This window comes from Mya arenaria, chromosome 3, assembly GCF_026914265.1.
Source record: "Mya arenaria isolate MELC-2E11 chromosome 3, ASM2691426v1".
Classification (NCBI taxonomy): domain Eukaryota; kingdom Metazoa; phylum Mollusca; class Bivalvia; order Myida; family Myidae; genus Mya; species Mya arenaria.
In genome coordinates, this window is record NC_069124.1 from 22,564,425 (window position 1) to 22,582,090 (window position 17,666).

General features: G+C 33.8%; 1 protein-coding gene across 13 annotated transcripts in view; it reads right to left on the minus strand.

Moving 5' to 3' along the window:
• Nucleotides 1-407: 407 nt before the first annotated feature.
• LOC128228845 (phosphorylase b kinase regulatory subunit alpha, liver isoform-like) overlaps nt 408-17,666 on the minus strand; it is a 43,298-nt gene continuing 26,039 nt past the window's right edge. For 6 of the 13 annotated variants that reach the window (XM_052940367.1, XM_052940368.1, XM_052940365.1 and 3 more), the window contains 12 exons: nt 17,371-17,403; nt 15,882-16,119; nt 14,654-14,729; nt 13,456-13,533; nt 12,948-13,024; nt 12,183-12,261; nt 11,571-11,700; nt 11,002-11,100; nt 9,035-9,147; nt 3,984-4,139; nt 3,102-3,362; nt 411-2,519 (listed from right to left, as the gene is read on the minus strand). In XM_052940367.1, the coding sequence (XP_052796327.1) occupies nt 2,349-2,519; nt 3,102-3,362; nt 3,984-4,139; nt 9,035-9,147; nt 11,002-11,100; nt 11,571-11,700; nt 12,183-12,261; nt 12,948-13,024; nt 13,456-13,533; nt 14,654-14,729; nt 15,882-16,119; nt 17,371-17,403 (1,511 nt within the window). In that variant the 3' untranslated portion in view covers nt 411-2,348. Of the gene's footprint in view, nt 2,520-3,101; nt 3,363-3,983; nt 4,140-6,104; nt 6,191-9,034; nt 9,148-11,001; nt 11,101-11,570; nt 11,701-12,182; nt 12,262-12,947; nt 13,025-13,455; nt 13,534-14,653; nt 14,730-15,881; nt 16,120-17,370; nt 17,404-17,666 lie in introns of all 13 variants that reach the window. The other 7 variants (XM_052940375.1, XM_052940371.1, XM_052940372.1 and 4 more) reach the window with 3 other exon arrangements.

The following is a 17,666-nucleotide window of genomic DNA, read 5'->3' on the forward strand; positions in this document are numbered from 1 at the left end:
AGACATATTCGAATTGATATAGTGATCTTATTTTTGTCCTAGCATGAGCCAGTATCAAACATGACCTAATTTATAGACACAAACATTTTAATAAAAGAATCCTTTATAGACAATAATTGTAGCCACCAGATTGTTGATCAACAATTGTGGACAACAGATGGATGGAAGATGGACATCGAACATTCTTAAAATCATACTCCACCTTTATTTAGCCTTTAATAGAGATATCTGGATAATTTGCTATAAATACAATTGGTTAGACGCTCAAATGGGTTTCAATATTTCTACCCTCGGAAAGAAAAACAATGAACAGAACATTAAACCCAAAAGTTCATATTATGCTTTGGTTGTCCTTGATGTGTTTCCATTTGCTCAAAAGTTATGAATATTCATATAAGGGCAGAATTTAAAAAAACGGTAACATTTTAAATTTCGTTGATTTATTTGATTTATTGGGCACAAAAACAAAACATTCAATATTCATAACTTTTTAATGATTATATACAACAGATGGTGGGAAGCATGCGTGCGAAAACAAAATCAATTGCTACTTCACATAATGAAAGTACTAAGAAAATCTTGTATTAAAAAGACAGTAAAATAATATTTTTGGTAAAAAATCATTATCACAGAACTACATAATCATGCAGCAAACATCAGACCAAATACATATATAAAGATTCTCACCTCTGCCAAATCAAATAGTTTTTATTTGACAGAACTGGGGAAAACAATGACATAGTAATAAGCACATCTATGTTTATTTTAAAAACAAGTGCACTGCAGAATGAACACTCACAGAAGTCTGTTTAAATTTAAGTTAATCAAGGGACAAAACTCAGCATTAATTTCAGCCAGAGTTATGACGCTTGCTACACATGTATTTATTGACTCAATGGCAATATTCAATTGAATATCTTTAATAATTTCAAATGTAAGACCAAAGTTAAAAATTTAGCGCTACAACTCCAACAGTAACACTTAGTCTATGACAATACCACAACTGATGAAAAACAGATGTGATAAAAATTCATCAAATATTTTAAAATCCATTTGAGATTCTAAAAAAACAATTTTCCTTGTGCTTTATTTCTAAGAAATGAACATTTTCCTACAGAGTATGAAGACACTCAAAATGAAAAAAATAGTCCCCAAAATTAAGGCAATGAAGGGCATCAACTTCAATGAGCAATAATATTTCAACACTTTAACATTTTAATTTGACTACACATATGTTCAATACAATATGTTTTTTGTATAAGCTTACATTGGCATATTATATATATAGGATTACAAAAAATCTATACATTGCAGCAAAGAACATGCAAATTAATGTACATGTACAGAACATTAAAGGTGAAGGCTCAAACCAAGATGGAAGCTACGCCTGCCATTATAATTTTTAATATGACCTAACATCAGTCTTGTGTTGCATCCTCTTAATGTGTATTTGTTCACAGGCCATTGCATCTTAAAGCGATATTTTTATCAATTTGATGTTCAGAAATGCATGGTCACTTTCTATTTTACATTTATATCATATTTTTCACCCATATTCAAATCACTTCCGTTTAGATTAATGTGGTGTTCATATAATTGTTGCGATTTCTGAAACATTGCAAGAGGTATGTCCCTTAATCTCTTGTTTTACCAATATAATACAATATATATTATTTACATAATTATGAAAAGAGAAATATTGATTGAATATGAACAGAGAAAAACAATTAAAAATACTTTAACATGCAAGTTGAGCTTGTTTTTCGTCTCACAAATTCTGATTATAGATATGATTTGAACTTATATTACTTGTAATATCAACATGTAAGTTTATTGTCATGCTTACTAGCCCTGCCCAAATGCATAACCAGCCACAGTAAAAAGCACACAACTGTCAGTCTTCCATGTATGTCATTTGTTTAAAACAAAAAATTGTCAAAAAAGCCAGAAAATAATTTAATAGTGTGTGAAATCTTTCCATCTCTCTAAATACACTAGAAATAATTCTTCTCTTCTCATCAAGAAAGCACACATAAAATTGTGCAGAGGTTCAACATATCATGACATAATCCAGTATTTTTACAATCTTTCTCAATACTCATAAATCAAAATAAAAAACAGCATTAAGAATTGTGTGCTCTTTATAAAAAATATCAGAATTTGTTACCTTCCAAAAAAATTGTGACAATTATCCATATACATGACATTTTTTTGTCTCTTCCACAAAAGACCCTTAGAATGGTACATTTGCTCTTCAATATCAAAAATCAAGATATCCTGAAAAACTTCAAGAACTCTCCATACATGTACATTGGAGAATCAATACAGGCCATTTGTGTCAAACAATCTCAGCTAATTGCACACTCCAGATTCTGGTGGTCGCTCAGATTTAGCACCGTAGCGAGCCCCCGAGCCAAGTATGACATTGTGCCGTAGCGTCCACTGGGAGCAGTGTCGTACAGATGTAGGCAGATACCAGCCGCACCCAAGGAGTTCTCGGCTACTACATAGGGTATTTTCTGCAAAAATGTGTTAGAAAATGATAGTATTGATGTGTAGAAACAACTCATAATTTTTCAGAGAAAAAAACAACACCCACATATACAGGTATATCCAGGCGTATAAACATGCAAAAACTTAATTTATTTTATAACGATTGTGAAGAAAATTATATTGAATTTATATATAATTTGCACGAAAGTATGTTTCAGAGAAAACCCACTAGTCCCGCTTTGTGACCACAAACCAAACTCAGATAAGCCCAATCCTGGTGCTCCTACAACTGTGCTAACCAGACAACCATCTCTTTTTGATTTATTTGCAAAGTGATAAATAATAAACTTAACAGTGGCATAGATTTTAGGATTTAGAGGCACTCCATAAAAATAAAAGGTGAGTTAGAAAAATGCCAGAAATTAATGCTGTATTAACAACCTTATCTATATATTTTTTTGCATTATCTATTAAAGTAAGATTAGACAGATTTTGTGAATTAACGCTGAAAAGTTTCAGTTATAGCATGTTATTTAAATTCATTAAATACCTTGAATATGAACACAATTTAAAGCACTGAAGTCAATTTTGTAAGCTGAATCATATACCTGTTCCTCTATGAAGATGTCATTTGCCATATGAACAATCTTATCCACGTGTATGACCTGCCCGCTAAGGTTAATCTTACAATCTCCGTCCACAAGTAGCGTGGTAACCATCAATGCCTCGACCATGAGCTGGCGATACTCGGGCTGAGGGATCATATTGAGGACGCGTTCTACCTGCAGGGCGAATTTGAACTCTCCTGATGTCATCTCCCGTGTAAGGCTGTGGGCCAAGAAGTTGTTACAGATACTCAGGCCATGGCACTGTGAATGGAAAAAAAGCAAGAACTTTTGAAATTTGAATTAAATAAGCCCAAAAATTAATGTCAACTTTTTTTAGTGATAAAAGTTTAAAAAAACATTACATGTTTGTGTAATTTTGTATATTATTCATAAAATAAGCCAATATATTCCTGAAAGTTCAATAAGACTAGTTCATAATAATTATACACTTGCACTTACATGAAATAAAAATGAATATTTTAATATGAGTTCAAGAGCTTTGAAACACAATTAACATGATAGGTAAATATAATTTCTAAGTTGAATATCAAAATGTGAGATTTAATGTAATTCACTAAAAGAAATCAGGGATATTTTATTTCCATTGCCCTGTGTGTAAAAACATTTACAGACCTGAGTATACAGGCCAAGATGCGCCATACAGAGGTTGGCTTCATAGCCATCAAAATAAATTAAACTGAGAGACTACCGTAGATGGACCAATAGTAAGTAAATATTACCATCCATACCTTATCAAGCACCTTTCAGACTTCGGTGAATGGATACCCAGGGGCTACCGTCTAGCCTTTTTCGCCTGAGTAACTTACTTAAGAATTAACATGAAAATAATATGATACTAACAATTTTTTTCATTTACTATACCTTTTGAAGCACTTGCCAGACTTGCGTGTAGAAGCCAACAGGGACACGGTTGAGTGCTCCGTCTAGACGGCGCCGTCTGAGCCACTGACCCTGTCGGTCCTCCATCTCATCATCCATGTCATCGGCATTGGGCTGGACCGATATAGCAGGAAGTTTCTATTGGGGAGGTAAAATAAATGTCTCATTACATAGTATGTTCACAAATCATAGTAACGCATAATTTATATGACCATGAATGAGTTGAAAAAATATTATTTTTTTACTAATAATCTTACAATATATTCAAATTTTAATTATCTTGAGGGCATAATTTTAGGTCATATTTAAGAATATAGATAATGAAATGTATTTAATTGAAATGTCATATATTAAAGGGACTAGACGCTAGATGATATAACTGCAAGAAAAAAAGAAATTTGTCAAAAACTAACATGAACTTGATATCTTTGTTTACAACACATTGAATGTTAATAACTGATGTATAACATTGCTTACGAGACATGTATCTTTTTAAGTTTTTGCTTATTAATTTGAAAATTAAATGGGTCTGACTACCATGTAAATTCTAGTTAATATAAAAATAGCCTTGGTATACATATATATATGTGTCTGTATTAATCATGTGACTTTCACATGCTAAATATACACACTATAAACTGGGAAACTATTATGCGCTATTTTTAAATATGTTATAACCCAGCTGAGAGAGCCACAAAATATTCCTTAAGTCATGTAAAGTGATGCATTATCTGCCTCATTCTAACTCATATTGAAATTCTAGGCTTGTTTTGAGGAAATACTGTATTTACCAATTTAGGAACTATCTGGTGTCTAGTCCCTTTAATTGCATTTGAAGGCTCAGTGCAAAATGGGTGTAAGTCCTATCATTATATGGAGATACATCAGTCTGGCATTGAGCCCTTGATATGTAAATATCCATTTATAATTTTATTAAAGTCAGTATATTTATTACTAAAATTACATAATATTCTGAATTCTTATAAAGCTCATAACAGTTGAATAGAATGAAACTTCTCAAAATCCAAACATGACTGTAGGAACTCACATTGATAGCAGACAAGTACAATGGATGATAACAGAGAGAGAGAGAAACTGAGCAATCACAGAAAACATTCAATCTCTTATCCTTACTTTCAGACAACAAGAAAAACTACCATCTTAACAATTGATTTGATATTAAAAACTCCGACATGACTGACCATCAAATCTGATCAAGAACTGAAATACTGAAAACAGTTGTTTCCAAACTGTAAACCAACATACAGAATGGTTTGGCACAATAATCTGAAAGCAATTCTCGAAACAGCTTTTTAATTTCAACACCACTTAAAGCTGCACTCTAACAGACAACGTTTTGACAACTAATTTTATTTTTAATGCTGACAAAAGATCATATTATATATGACTGCACTGAATGCATTAGCTGAAGACAAAAACTAAAACACTGGCTCAAAACTGTAAGTCTGTGAGAGTATAGCTTTAAACAGTCCAACCATACCCTAATTACTTACAGAGGTGTAGAGCATTCAACTTTTATAAGAAACATTCAAAACAGCTATTGAACAACACTGAACAGCCAAACCATATCAAGTATTACTGGGCACTCGACATCCTACCATACCCTAACATACAAAATTGATGAACACTTAACTTTCAACATGACAGTATAAGACTCAAAACAGAGAGTAAAATACCAAGCTATCTAAACGGCACTGAAACTGTCAAACCATGAGAAAGAAATATTCAGCTATTAATACACAGCACTGAAACTGCCAAACCATGCCCTACTTACAGAGATGTTTGGCACACAATTTTACGAATAACACTCCAAACAGTAAATTAACTTTTCAACAGCACTGAAACAGACAAACATGCCTAAACACGTGTTACATAACATCATACTGCCCTCCTTTCTGAGTTATAAGGTGCTTAACTTTTAACAATTACACTGTAAACACATAAACAGTGAAATAGTTATGTCAACAGCACCAAAAAATTCACACAATGCCAAACTTGTAGTGTTTGTTGAGCACTTATAACTTTCAATATTAAAACTCAGAACAGTAGGGCACTGAAACTGTCAAACCATGCCCTACTTACAGCAGCCGGGTCCCTCGAGAGGTGCGTTTTTTCTGCTGTTATCGAGCCCACAATGTGGGACCTGCCCAAGGTCTTAATTTCCAAGTCTTTATAGGAACGAAAAGTACACAACAATCAGAGAGAATTCAGTCACAGAGTTAAGTTTATTGACATATAATTCAGCCTTGACATTGCCTGCTTTTTCAAAATCAGTTTTGGGCGACCAATACATATCACATAACTATATGAATGTATAACACCATTGTACCATGTTTGGGAGTGTTTTCTTTGTTTTTGTCTATACATAGACTCCAATTTTGGAACGGTAACACTACGCTGAGCTTCACCATTCAATAACAGTTACTATTGTGTAGATAAATGATATCACTTTTCACCTTATACCCTAAGCTGGTTATGAGCGTGCTCCTTGACAAAGTGTTTCGGAACATTTATGTTACCTACTACCCTTGTTACTGAAAGTAAACACTTGCACTGTATAATTTCAATAGCTTTGATTGTGGGTGCAGTAACTATCACTAATTTGTCTTACATAAATGCCACTTAAATTAACATGTATTTTCACCATTTCTTGCTGTATACGTTGGAACGCCAATTTTTCAATTAAAATTCACCAGGTTTTCATCTTGAGCCAGTTATGACAAGTGTGGTCCCATAAACACTTGGACTTTTATACCCCCATCACACTAGGTGAAGACCATGAAGACTGCACTAGGTCCTGGCGATTTAGACGAACGCAGCGAGGACGTGGTCAAATTCTAATAAACAATGCTTTACTCAAGTTCATACTACATCCTTATTGCGTCCTTGCCAGGCATTCACTGCGTCTCACACATTCCAAACACATTTTAACTGTGCGCATCTTCACACGCCCACCATATCCTATGCCTTCTTAAAACGCGCACAACATGTCCAATGCATTCTTTGTAAATAAGTAAAAGGGGACTTAAATCCCGTATCTATACATGATCACTGTCCTGCAAGACCTGACAGGACATGGTAAGAACCTGATACAAACGTGTCTAAGATGTATTAAGCACCGAAAAAACATACTAACAACTGAACAAGGTCTTCTGCAACGTACCATAGTCGTAGTAAAAGCGTTGAGAAGTTGCGGTAATAACTCCATTGACGAAGTCGAAACGCAATGAAAACCTAGAGACAAAGCAATGAGAATGCCATTCAATATTTCCGTCCAGTACCCCTTTTGCATAATGTCAGTGAAGGTCCTACTAGGTTTTAGTTATGCCGTCACTACGTCCATGCTGTCGTTAAGACGCTCTTATTAAGTTCTTACTACATCCTGATTCCACCACGTCCTCACTACAATTTTTTTAACATGTTCAAAGTCGGCTTACGTCCTTCATGTCCATAAAGACCATAGTTACCACATCCTTATTGATGTCTACTGCAATCCGTCTATGTTGACCAAGTTCTAACTGCGTCCTGCCAGATTTTTGAGGACATAGTGGGAATGTGGCCTAGTGTGATTGGGGTATTAGGCTCTTTAAAAGGGTTTTTCCTGTTACATAATTGGTCAGATTAAACAGTTCAAAATTTCAATTGATTTTCAAAATTGCGTTGTTAACCATCTTCCAGTCCAATCCTATATTTTGATATTGTATATTATATAATTATAATAACATTGCAAACTTTGTACCGGGTATGTTTCTTTCAATAATAAAATATGTTGAAACGAAATGCATGCCTTTCTTTAATATTCTTTTATTTCACCATTTAACTAAATCTTAATCTTATTAGAAATGTCAAGGCTGAATGACTGAAAATAAAACATTACAGAAATCATGAGAGATATGATATACATTACAAAGGGTGAATCAGCAAGAAACGGTGTAGGTAAATGCTGGAAAGTGCAACAAATACACAATGGGCCAGTTGTTTAGAACTTTGTTGATATTAACAACATTGTTAATGTCACTGTCATTAATTTCCCTAACTGAAAGTTTTATATACACACTTGTGATATTCAGTACTTCATACAAGATTTGAGACAACTGTTTTGGCTGAGCTTATTTCATTGAAGAAAAAAATATATGAGCGCATCATGAAATTTTTCATCTTTAAAAGTCAACAACAATGCTGTTAACAACTTTGATAACTAAGTTAACATTAACAACAATGATGTTAACAACTTTAATAACTTTGAGTTCTGATCAATTAGCCCAGACCTTGAAATACAACTACCTGTAGGTACAAAAACCATTCATATAGGACATGCACATGATGTCAAGCATGGGAGAACACAGAGGGTGCAAACACAACAGACTATTGTTTGTATCAATCAAAACATCTCTGCCATACTTAAATTTGTCTGACCAATCACACTCAAGTTTTTCCGACGGAATTCGTTATTTACAATGTACGAAAAACTTGACCTAATTCTTTTTTTGAATGTCAGTTATGAAAAGCCCTCAAAAGAACTGTTCTTCAAACAACTGCATTTACATCTTATAAATATTTCTTCACTCAAATTTTTATCTAATCACTTATCTGTCAGCACCTCCACAAATTCAAACAAACACATCTCTGCATTGAGCCATTATTCCCATAAACTCTAAAGAGTTCTTACAGAGAAAGCCACAAAGATGAGAACAAAAGCACCATGGTGGAAATGCAAAAGCTCGCCTGGTGTTGATGATGTTTTCAAGCATAGGAGAGCATAATTTGACAGTCATAAAGCAAGGGCTTGCTATTCATAAGCCTGTTGTCACTAACAATTTTCCTTTTGAATATTGTGAAATGTTTTAGTTAAAGGTAAAAGATTTTGCACGGCAACAGCACAAACAATGACGTCAAGACTATGACAATAACTTGCCGTGAAAAACAGATGACTTAAAATTAACACAAAACCCAGATACATTGAGTCCACAAATAAGACAATAATTCCACCTTAATTTCTGTAATTTAACCACCTGTTGATTCACAGTTTCTTTTCTGCTGAGCCTTTTGGCAAAAGCAGAAGTATCTTGTTTCGACTGCTTTGCGACAACAGAAAACTTGTATTCATCATCATACTCGGTCATAACTGCAAGAATAACGGTAAAACACAAACACGATAACAATCTGTTGTCTGCTTTACACATACTCGAACCAAGATCAATCGGAATACATTTTGTACCATTTAGAAAATAACCTTGGTTTTTAGCCATTGGAATCAACATTATATTTAAAAGTACAGGGAGAAGCTGTTATTTCTTAAAACACAATCTTCTAAGTCACTACTTTACACACACTCTGACTGTTAATGTAATTTTCTTTGGTAAATATCTGTTTACCCTGTTATATATTATATTTGAAACTGATAAAATTATCCAAACATGCCATATTTTTGAGAGGCTTCCCAGCGGATTTTGGTCTGAATTCAAGGGGATTTTGATATAACACCAATAAAAAAATCCAGAGGATATGGATTCCAAGGCAGGGGACAAGGGGATGGGCAGGAATTCCAGAGGATTCCCCCCCATTGAGGGATATGGTATGTATGATTATCTCTAATCAAATCAATTTATCTTGGTTCAATAATGCAAATACAATTTACCTTGGTTCAATATGCATAAAACAGACTATTCAACAAGTGAAAAAATGAACAAATAAATCTCACAGGGAACACAAACCTAACTCATAGACATACATGTATATGCCCATGCAGAGTATGGCAAAAACAACTCATTATGAAGCATGGTACAAGTACACGCATTAGTAAATCTGTCAAAACATCTACACGTTAGTTTGGAATACTTGAAATGCCAATTAAAACAATAGAGAGGGGAATATAACACAGTATGCTTAAAATTGATTTTGAATCACTGATAAAAACAAGAATTGTTGCAGTTTGGTTGTTCTTATTATTTTTGTTGTTGTTTTTTCTCAAAAAGTTCTCCTTATTACAAAATAGACTTTTTTAGACATTTTGTAATTAATTTAATAAATTTGAAAAAAAAGCAAAAACAAAGTTGTAAGAAATAGCAACAGATTTACTCAATACGCGTACAAATTGAACATAGTATTATTCTAAGTACCTTAGCAATATCAGCTAAATTAGTTTTCCGCTTGGTAAACAGTTCTTGAGCAAAAATAAAGCGTATGTTAAAGCAGCAATTCAAGTTTTTTATGCCATTAAATACAATTAGGATTTGATGCATAACTGTTGTGCTGTCATCAAAAATTAGACTTTTTGATGAACAAGCTTGAATTCTTATACCAGTTCAGAATTTCGCAAGCCAGTAAAGCAAGTTCAGAGCTTGCAGACTTGTGCTAATTTCAACTACTGGTAGTGTATTGTTCATATACGCATATATATATAGTCTGTTGTTAGTCACAGCAACTTAAAATGCAATGTCTATGCATCTAAAAGTGCATATGATATGGGAAAATCAATTTATACATAATAAAATACTAAGATTTATTGCAAATTACACAAAGAAGTTTAAAGGGATGAGATGGAAGGTCGTTGTTCAAATAAATAGTTTATTTATATAAACAAACGTTTTTTCTATCTGCCTTATTCTTCTTAAATGAACTACGGTAATCAATAAAAGTGAGTGGTCAACATTATAGTTTGTCCAATGGGATAGCTTTTTTATTTCAAATCTGCCATACTTTTTAGTAAATCCACAATCAGCTGTGATTTTTTAATCACATTAAGCAGTTGATTTAAACAGAGGCTGGGCTTGTAGACAAAAATAATTTTGAACACTAAACAAGTTGATGTTTATTAATATGAATTTATCAATTTAGGTGGTTGGCTGACTGCTCCAGGCCTGGCCCCATCTCAATCGATAAGTGCATATTAACAAACACTAACCTATGTATGTGCTTAATAAAAACTCTATTCCTAACTATTTAGAAATATTTTATAACTCTGGGAATGAGTCCCTACCTGTGGTAATCATGAACTCCTTGCCACTGAGAATGTGGTGTAACATCATCTTCAACTCATACGGCGAGAGGTTTAACAGGTGATCAGAGGCTTCTTCTCCTGGCATGGACATATTTCATTATACCGGTTTACTCATTTTATTGCTACAGACAAAAATAGTCCCAAAATAAAATCACTTTTTAACGTGAAATATTAACTCTAATGACAACAATATATTTAAAAAGTTATAAATTAAAACTTTTCATCATGTTAGGTGGTAAAAAAAAATCATAGACTGCTGACACAATACAAACCATTGTGTGCTGTTAAATTAATACGCAATGAATCACAATCCGAACATATCCAAAATGCTGCATTTATTCAAAAATATTCCTAATTTCCGAAAGAATGTATATTGAAGGAATGGAAGTTTCAATTTCAAATTTTCAATAACTTATTATAATTCTCATCAACCTCTAGTTAAAGCTCCTAGCCTGTATGACATGCACCACCTCATGGACCAAATAATCATAACAAAACCCCTTTAAATTACTATTTTAAGACCCATCATGCAAACATTAGACTTTTACCTGAGCACTTGAAGATCCTGGCCAACTCAGTTGCCATGACTTGTATGATAAGCCCTACACGAAGTCTCAACATTTCATGAAAGAGTTTCGGCTCAGTTCTAATAAACATGGCAAGGTAGATCAGCAACTCCTGCGATAAAGAAATTATAGCGTTGGTCAAGACATTGTCATAAGGCCCCTCTTTATCAACAATCCTATCATACAATCACTTTTTCGATCCATAACCAAAAGTAATAATAATATTTATTTAGAAACAAATTGTATGACTGGTTCCATAAGACAGAGCTAAGTCTATTCAATGTGTGACCTCAACAAAATATAATCTTAAATTCCTGGCCCAAATATCACGAAAATATTTTGGTCAAAACTCAATCACAATCTCTATTTTGACCACATAGCATCAACAAAATTTAAAAATCATATATGTTATTGCTTCTTCTTGTGCATATGTGCAGTTTCGATTACAAAATTGATAATTAATCGGAATAATAACTTTGATTATTTCCGGTCGTCTTCAACGGTTTTGTATAATTTTTCATTACCTTATATACATACACACAAATGAACATGACTATTAACACTTATATGCTGTACAAGGTAAACATTTCTTACTTGTGTAAGTGATGCTGTACTGAGGTCCTCCCCACAAGCCTCATAGATGATGGCCGCCAGCTCATCTGGGGGCAGGGGACTGTAATAATAAACATGGCAAACATTATTTACTGTAGATACAAATCTAAAATGTCTGTAATCTGTTAGCATTTAAATGTGAGTTACAGTGTATCACAAAATTAAGCATAATATACAAGTAATTTATGGGGTGCATATACGACTTACTTTCATCTCATCATAATTACTGCATAAATAATTGCCCAAAAGTGAGGCCAAGGAATTATTTTTAGATTATCATTATGTAGTGATTGACTGGAAAAACATCACAACATGTGCATATGTGGGTTAGGTCAGCTCATCATAATTACCACATAAAAATTGGCCCCATTGTAAAGTCAAGGACTTATTTTTAGATTTTGTAGTGTTTTATGTGAAAAAATGTGCATATGTGGGTAAGTTTCATCTGAGTGAAAAAGGAACATAAATATTGGCCCCATTGTAAAGTCGAGTATCTATTTTTAAATTTAGTACTGTTTTATGGAGAATAAAAATTACAACAAAATGTGCATATATTTTGGTAAGTTTCATTTTACTGAAATTACAGTGTACATCGTGAACCAATGGAAAGGCTAAGGATTTTTTTAGATTTTGTTGTGATTTTTCCCATAAGGAGTCTTACTCCTATACTAAAGTGATAGATTATATCAATTCCAGATGCAAACATTTCTGGACACATCCATCAACCATGCCAAGCAATGAACATACCATGTGATAATCTTCTCCCTGTCCGGAGGCAGCCCCACGGACAACTGTTTCTGTCGCACTAGTAGGTCTGTAGCAGCCTGGAATATAGTATCATAAAGTCATATTAATAAAAGTTGTTGGGATAAAAAAGTTAACTTCACTGATACTCTTTATAAAGGAGGTGTGTTTGGTTGATGGTCAACAAGATAGAAGATTTCAAAGAATTTATTTGGGGTAGTCTTATTCTCCTAAAATAAGCATATAAGGGTAATTCATATAATTGTTCAATTAAATAATCAACTTTGTTTAAATCCATTTCAACAAAACCATTGCCAGCAGATGCCATGGTGAAGGAGCAAAACGCGAAAAAAAATATCTTGGCAAAAATTATGCCATTTCCAACTCATACTATTGCCAATTGTTATTTTTCATATATTTTGATTGCTTTTTTAATATATTTTGATTGCTTTTTTAATAATATCATGACACTGACTTTCATAATGAAAAGAGAAGGCACAATATCTCATACCAGAGCGAGATCCTCCACACGTTTCCTCAGCATACCTGCGGAGTGTCTCACCAGCCACCATTGCTTCCAGTGGCCAGCCTGGGAAAAATACCAAACAGTAATCAATTTAAATGGAGACTATCAATCATATGGGTCATCTATTGGTCATGACCAATCTGCATACCAAGTATGAAGTTCCTGGGTCCAAGCATTCTTTAGTTATTGAGCAGAAAGAAATCGCAGTTTGATGTACTGCCTGGTGACCAAAAAATTGTTTTTCACCTGAAGGTCACTGTAACCTTGAACTACTGACCCCAAAATCAATAGGGGTCATCTACTAATCAAGACCAACAAGCACACCAAGTATAAAGTTTCTGGGCCCAAGGGTTCTTTAGTTATCCAGATGAAACAGTTATTTTACCTCAATGTCACTTTGACCTTTGACCTACTGGCCTGAAAATCAATAGGGGATCATCTACTAGTTATCACCAATTGGCAAACCAAGTATGAAGTTCTTGGATGCAAGTGTTCTTTAGTTATTAAGCACAAACCCTTTTTTTACCTCACAGACTACACAGTCACTGCAACCTATCCCGCGATCTTGACCTACTCCCAAAATCAAATCGAGGTTATCAAGTTCCTAGGTGCAAGCATTATTTAGTGATTTAGCGGACAGTGATTTTTCACCTCAAGGTCACCATGATCTTTCACCATGATCTTGACCTTTGACAAAGTGATCCCTAAATCAATAGGTGTCATCTGCTGGTCATGACCAACATGCGTACCAACTATGAAGTTCCTGGCCAAGCATCGTTTAGTAATTGAGCGGAAACTAAATGTGACATACTGACTGACTAACTGACAGACTAACTGACTGGGCAAAATAAATAAGTCTCCCCCATTTATTGGGGGTGACATAATTGCCAATATAAATTGATAATTATTTAAACTAGTTTTTGGCCTGGCTATAGATCTGAATATTGTCTCTGTCAACATTTGTACTAAGTTTCATTCAAAAACCTTGAACAGTGAGAGAAGGATTTGACAATAACTCAACTTTTACTCTCTTACAAAACACACCAGCTTAAATATTAGCAATTATCAAATCATCCATGAGGATGACTTAATTTATTGTAACATTGATGTATCGCTTTATTTTAAATGTATGTATGATTACCTCAACACTAACGGCATAGGAAGTTCACAGACCAACACCCACCTTTTCATAGAGTTCCACCAGTAGCTCCTTGACTGTGCATGACTTGCTATCAACCTCTGTATCCCAGTCTGGGCCCCTGCATAAAACACAAATAGTTACTGATAAGCCCAAAATAAGATGTTAAACATGGTAGAATACCACTACAGCAAGGCTTAGTTTCTTGTAATTTTGTATGTGTTTCCTCCATGATATCTTATTAGTAACAACCATTTAAGGAATGAATTGCGGGGTTGGTGTCATTATCGGGGTATGAACGCAATTGGGCTGGTCTAAATGTGTGGAGTCCGAAGCCACGCGTACTTTGACCAGCCCAATTGCGTTCATATCCCCGATAATGACATCAACCCCGCAATTCATTCCTTATATATACACCAATAGTTCATTATTGTATTCAAGAAACGTTAAAAAATACTTAATTTCATTTCGGATTACCTTTCAGTAATCCTTTCTTACCCATTCTGTAAATAGGACGACCCGACTGTTACCGGAAACATTTTTTTTCAAATGACGTCACAATAACGCGGGAAAAGATCAACCACTTTGAATCACTTTTAAACGTAAAATTGAAACACTTTTGGCAACAAAATGTTTAGAATATAACAACTTAGCACTTTCTAAAATGTTGATTTATATTTTATGGGACCTGCTGACACAATATAAACAATAACAAGATCAATAATTTTCATGCATATTGTTATGCGATGAATTGCGATCTGAACATATCCAAAGATGTTGCGTTCATCGATTGAAGAATGCAATTGCCGAAAGGCAGTTCATTTAAGGAATGGAAGTTGAGGTGTAAATATTAAAACATGAGAACATCATTATTATACGCTTATTAAATGACTTGTTGGTCCAGTCAAAACTATTTGTCAAAGGTCGGTGAGCTTTTATCGAATTTTCAATCTAAAAAGTATGATACATAAAAGATGATTATTTCTGATCCTCCATTTAATTTATTGAAAGGTCATTTAGAATAATTTCAGTCAATCTTTCTTTGATAAATTTGTTATTTAAAGAAAGCAAAATAAAATTTAAGAATATATACAATAATATATACAATAAACTTTTGTTTAATATTTCACACACAAGGAATTTTGGAGCTGTTGACAAGCTTCCAAATTATTGACCAATCATAATACAAAATCTATTGACACGCAATGTCATGTATTAATATTATTACAGGAAGTCATGTAACATAACTACCACATAATCTTCCTTAACTCACATTTTCACGTAAAGGTAATGTATTATGTCCGCTTGCTCGTTGAGATTCTCAGAGAGCGACAACTGCTGTACAATCTCGTGCACGTTGACATTCTGGTAAGTGGCATCTTTACTAAACTTGTCCATGTGGGGCCACACTCGATGGGACGCCTTTGGAGACGATGGGGGGCTGGTGTGGGGCGTGCCATATGGGGACTGGAACGGGGAGTGGGTCCCCTTCAGGTGAGGGTGGGAAAGCTCTGTATTTAGAGGGAATAGAAAGTCATGACACAGCAAAAGATAAATGCTTCAACATTGACACTTTTGCTTAAAATTGTTATTCAAAGTATCTTTTATTTAAAGCTGCACTCTCACAGATTGACCGTTTTGACAACTTTTTTTGTCTTGAAATGAGCCAAATTTTGCGAAAATGTCTGGAAACCAGTGATAGAAGATTGCTGACTAGATTAGATCGCAGTTCATAATTACCTTTGAAAATTGATAGTTTATGGCTTAAAGCATTAATAACACTTAAAGAAAAAATTGAAATTTCGCCAGTTTCCCCAAACGTTTGAGATCTGTTCTACTATTATTTATCTGAAATACATGAATGAATTGAAGGCATTGATGCCGAAATCAGCTGATTCTGAGACAAAAACTACTGGTAAAAAAAACTGTCAAAACTGTCAATCTGTTTGTATGCAGCTTTAAAGGTGATGAAAACCTTTGCCCAAAACATAAAGTTCACATGTTAAAATGACTCAATTTTGAGTATAAGAAAACTTTTAAGTGTGTTTGGCATGGTTCACAAATAATATCTGAAACAACATATCCCATTTATATAATAAATATTAAAAACATCAATGTTAACTTTTAAAGGTGAAATATTTTATATATATTTATATATATGTTATGATATGCTCAATAAGACAACAAGAGCTAAAACACCAGGGATGTGATTGACCTGGCAACTGGAGGGCTGAAACCATTTCGGCCATGGGTTCTTGGGGCTCTTTTGGGGTCAAAAGCACACTGCCGTAGAAGAAAATCTGGCTTTTCAGAAGCTCTTTTGAGTGTTCTTCTGACTTTAAATTTAAGCAAACTGGGATGTCAACTCTAACAACCAAAAGCACTCTAGCAACTTTTTTAATCAGCCCAATTTTTTTTTAATTCTTTTTTTGGGGGGAACCATTAGACAAATCACATCCCTGAGTTACGCTTGTCTCAAATCATGTTAGAAATACAGTGATCACATGTGTATCCATGAATCTTCCAGAGCAGTAACGATTTGAAAGTTAACAATGATGACGTAAACAATGTTGTTAACCTTAAAAAAGCTCAGAACAATGGTACCTTTTTACAATACAAAATAATAAAGAAAACTAAATAAATTTAACCATTCAGTTGAATAGATCAAGAAGATCTAATAGATCAAGAAGATCTATTAATTAAGAATTATGAAATCTTGCTCAAATTTAAGCTGATCTTAGTAAAAAGGCAAGATACTCTACCTTCGTTAGTGGGAATTCTTGGCAAAGACCCCTCTGTTAGAAAATACAGAATACAGAAATATTTAGTAAAAGCTTTACAGTGGTGGAGTTTATGAAAATGCAAGACTAGGGTCCACATTATCAACAGGCTTACAACAAAATATAATTTTGATGCGGTCAAAATCACTTAATTTTTGTTTTCATTCTGTTTTGAACGATTCATTTACAACCTTGAATGTTTAACAATTTGAAAGTGAACATCGTAATTTTTTGCTTTGTGAAAATTAAGACTTTTTTTTAGTGTTTATGCACATGTC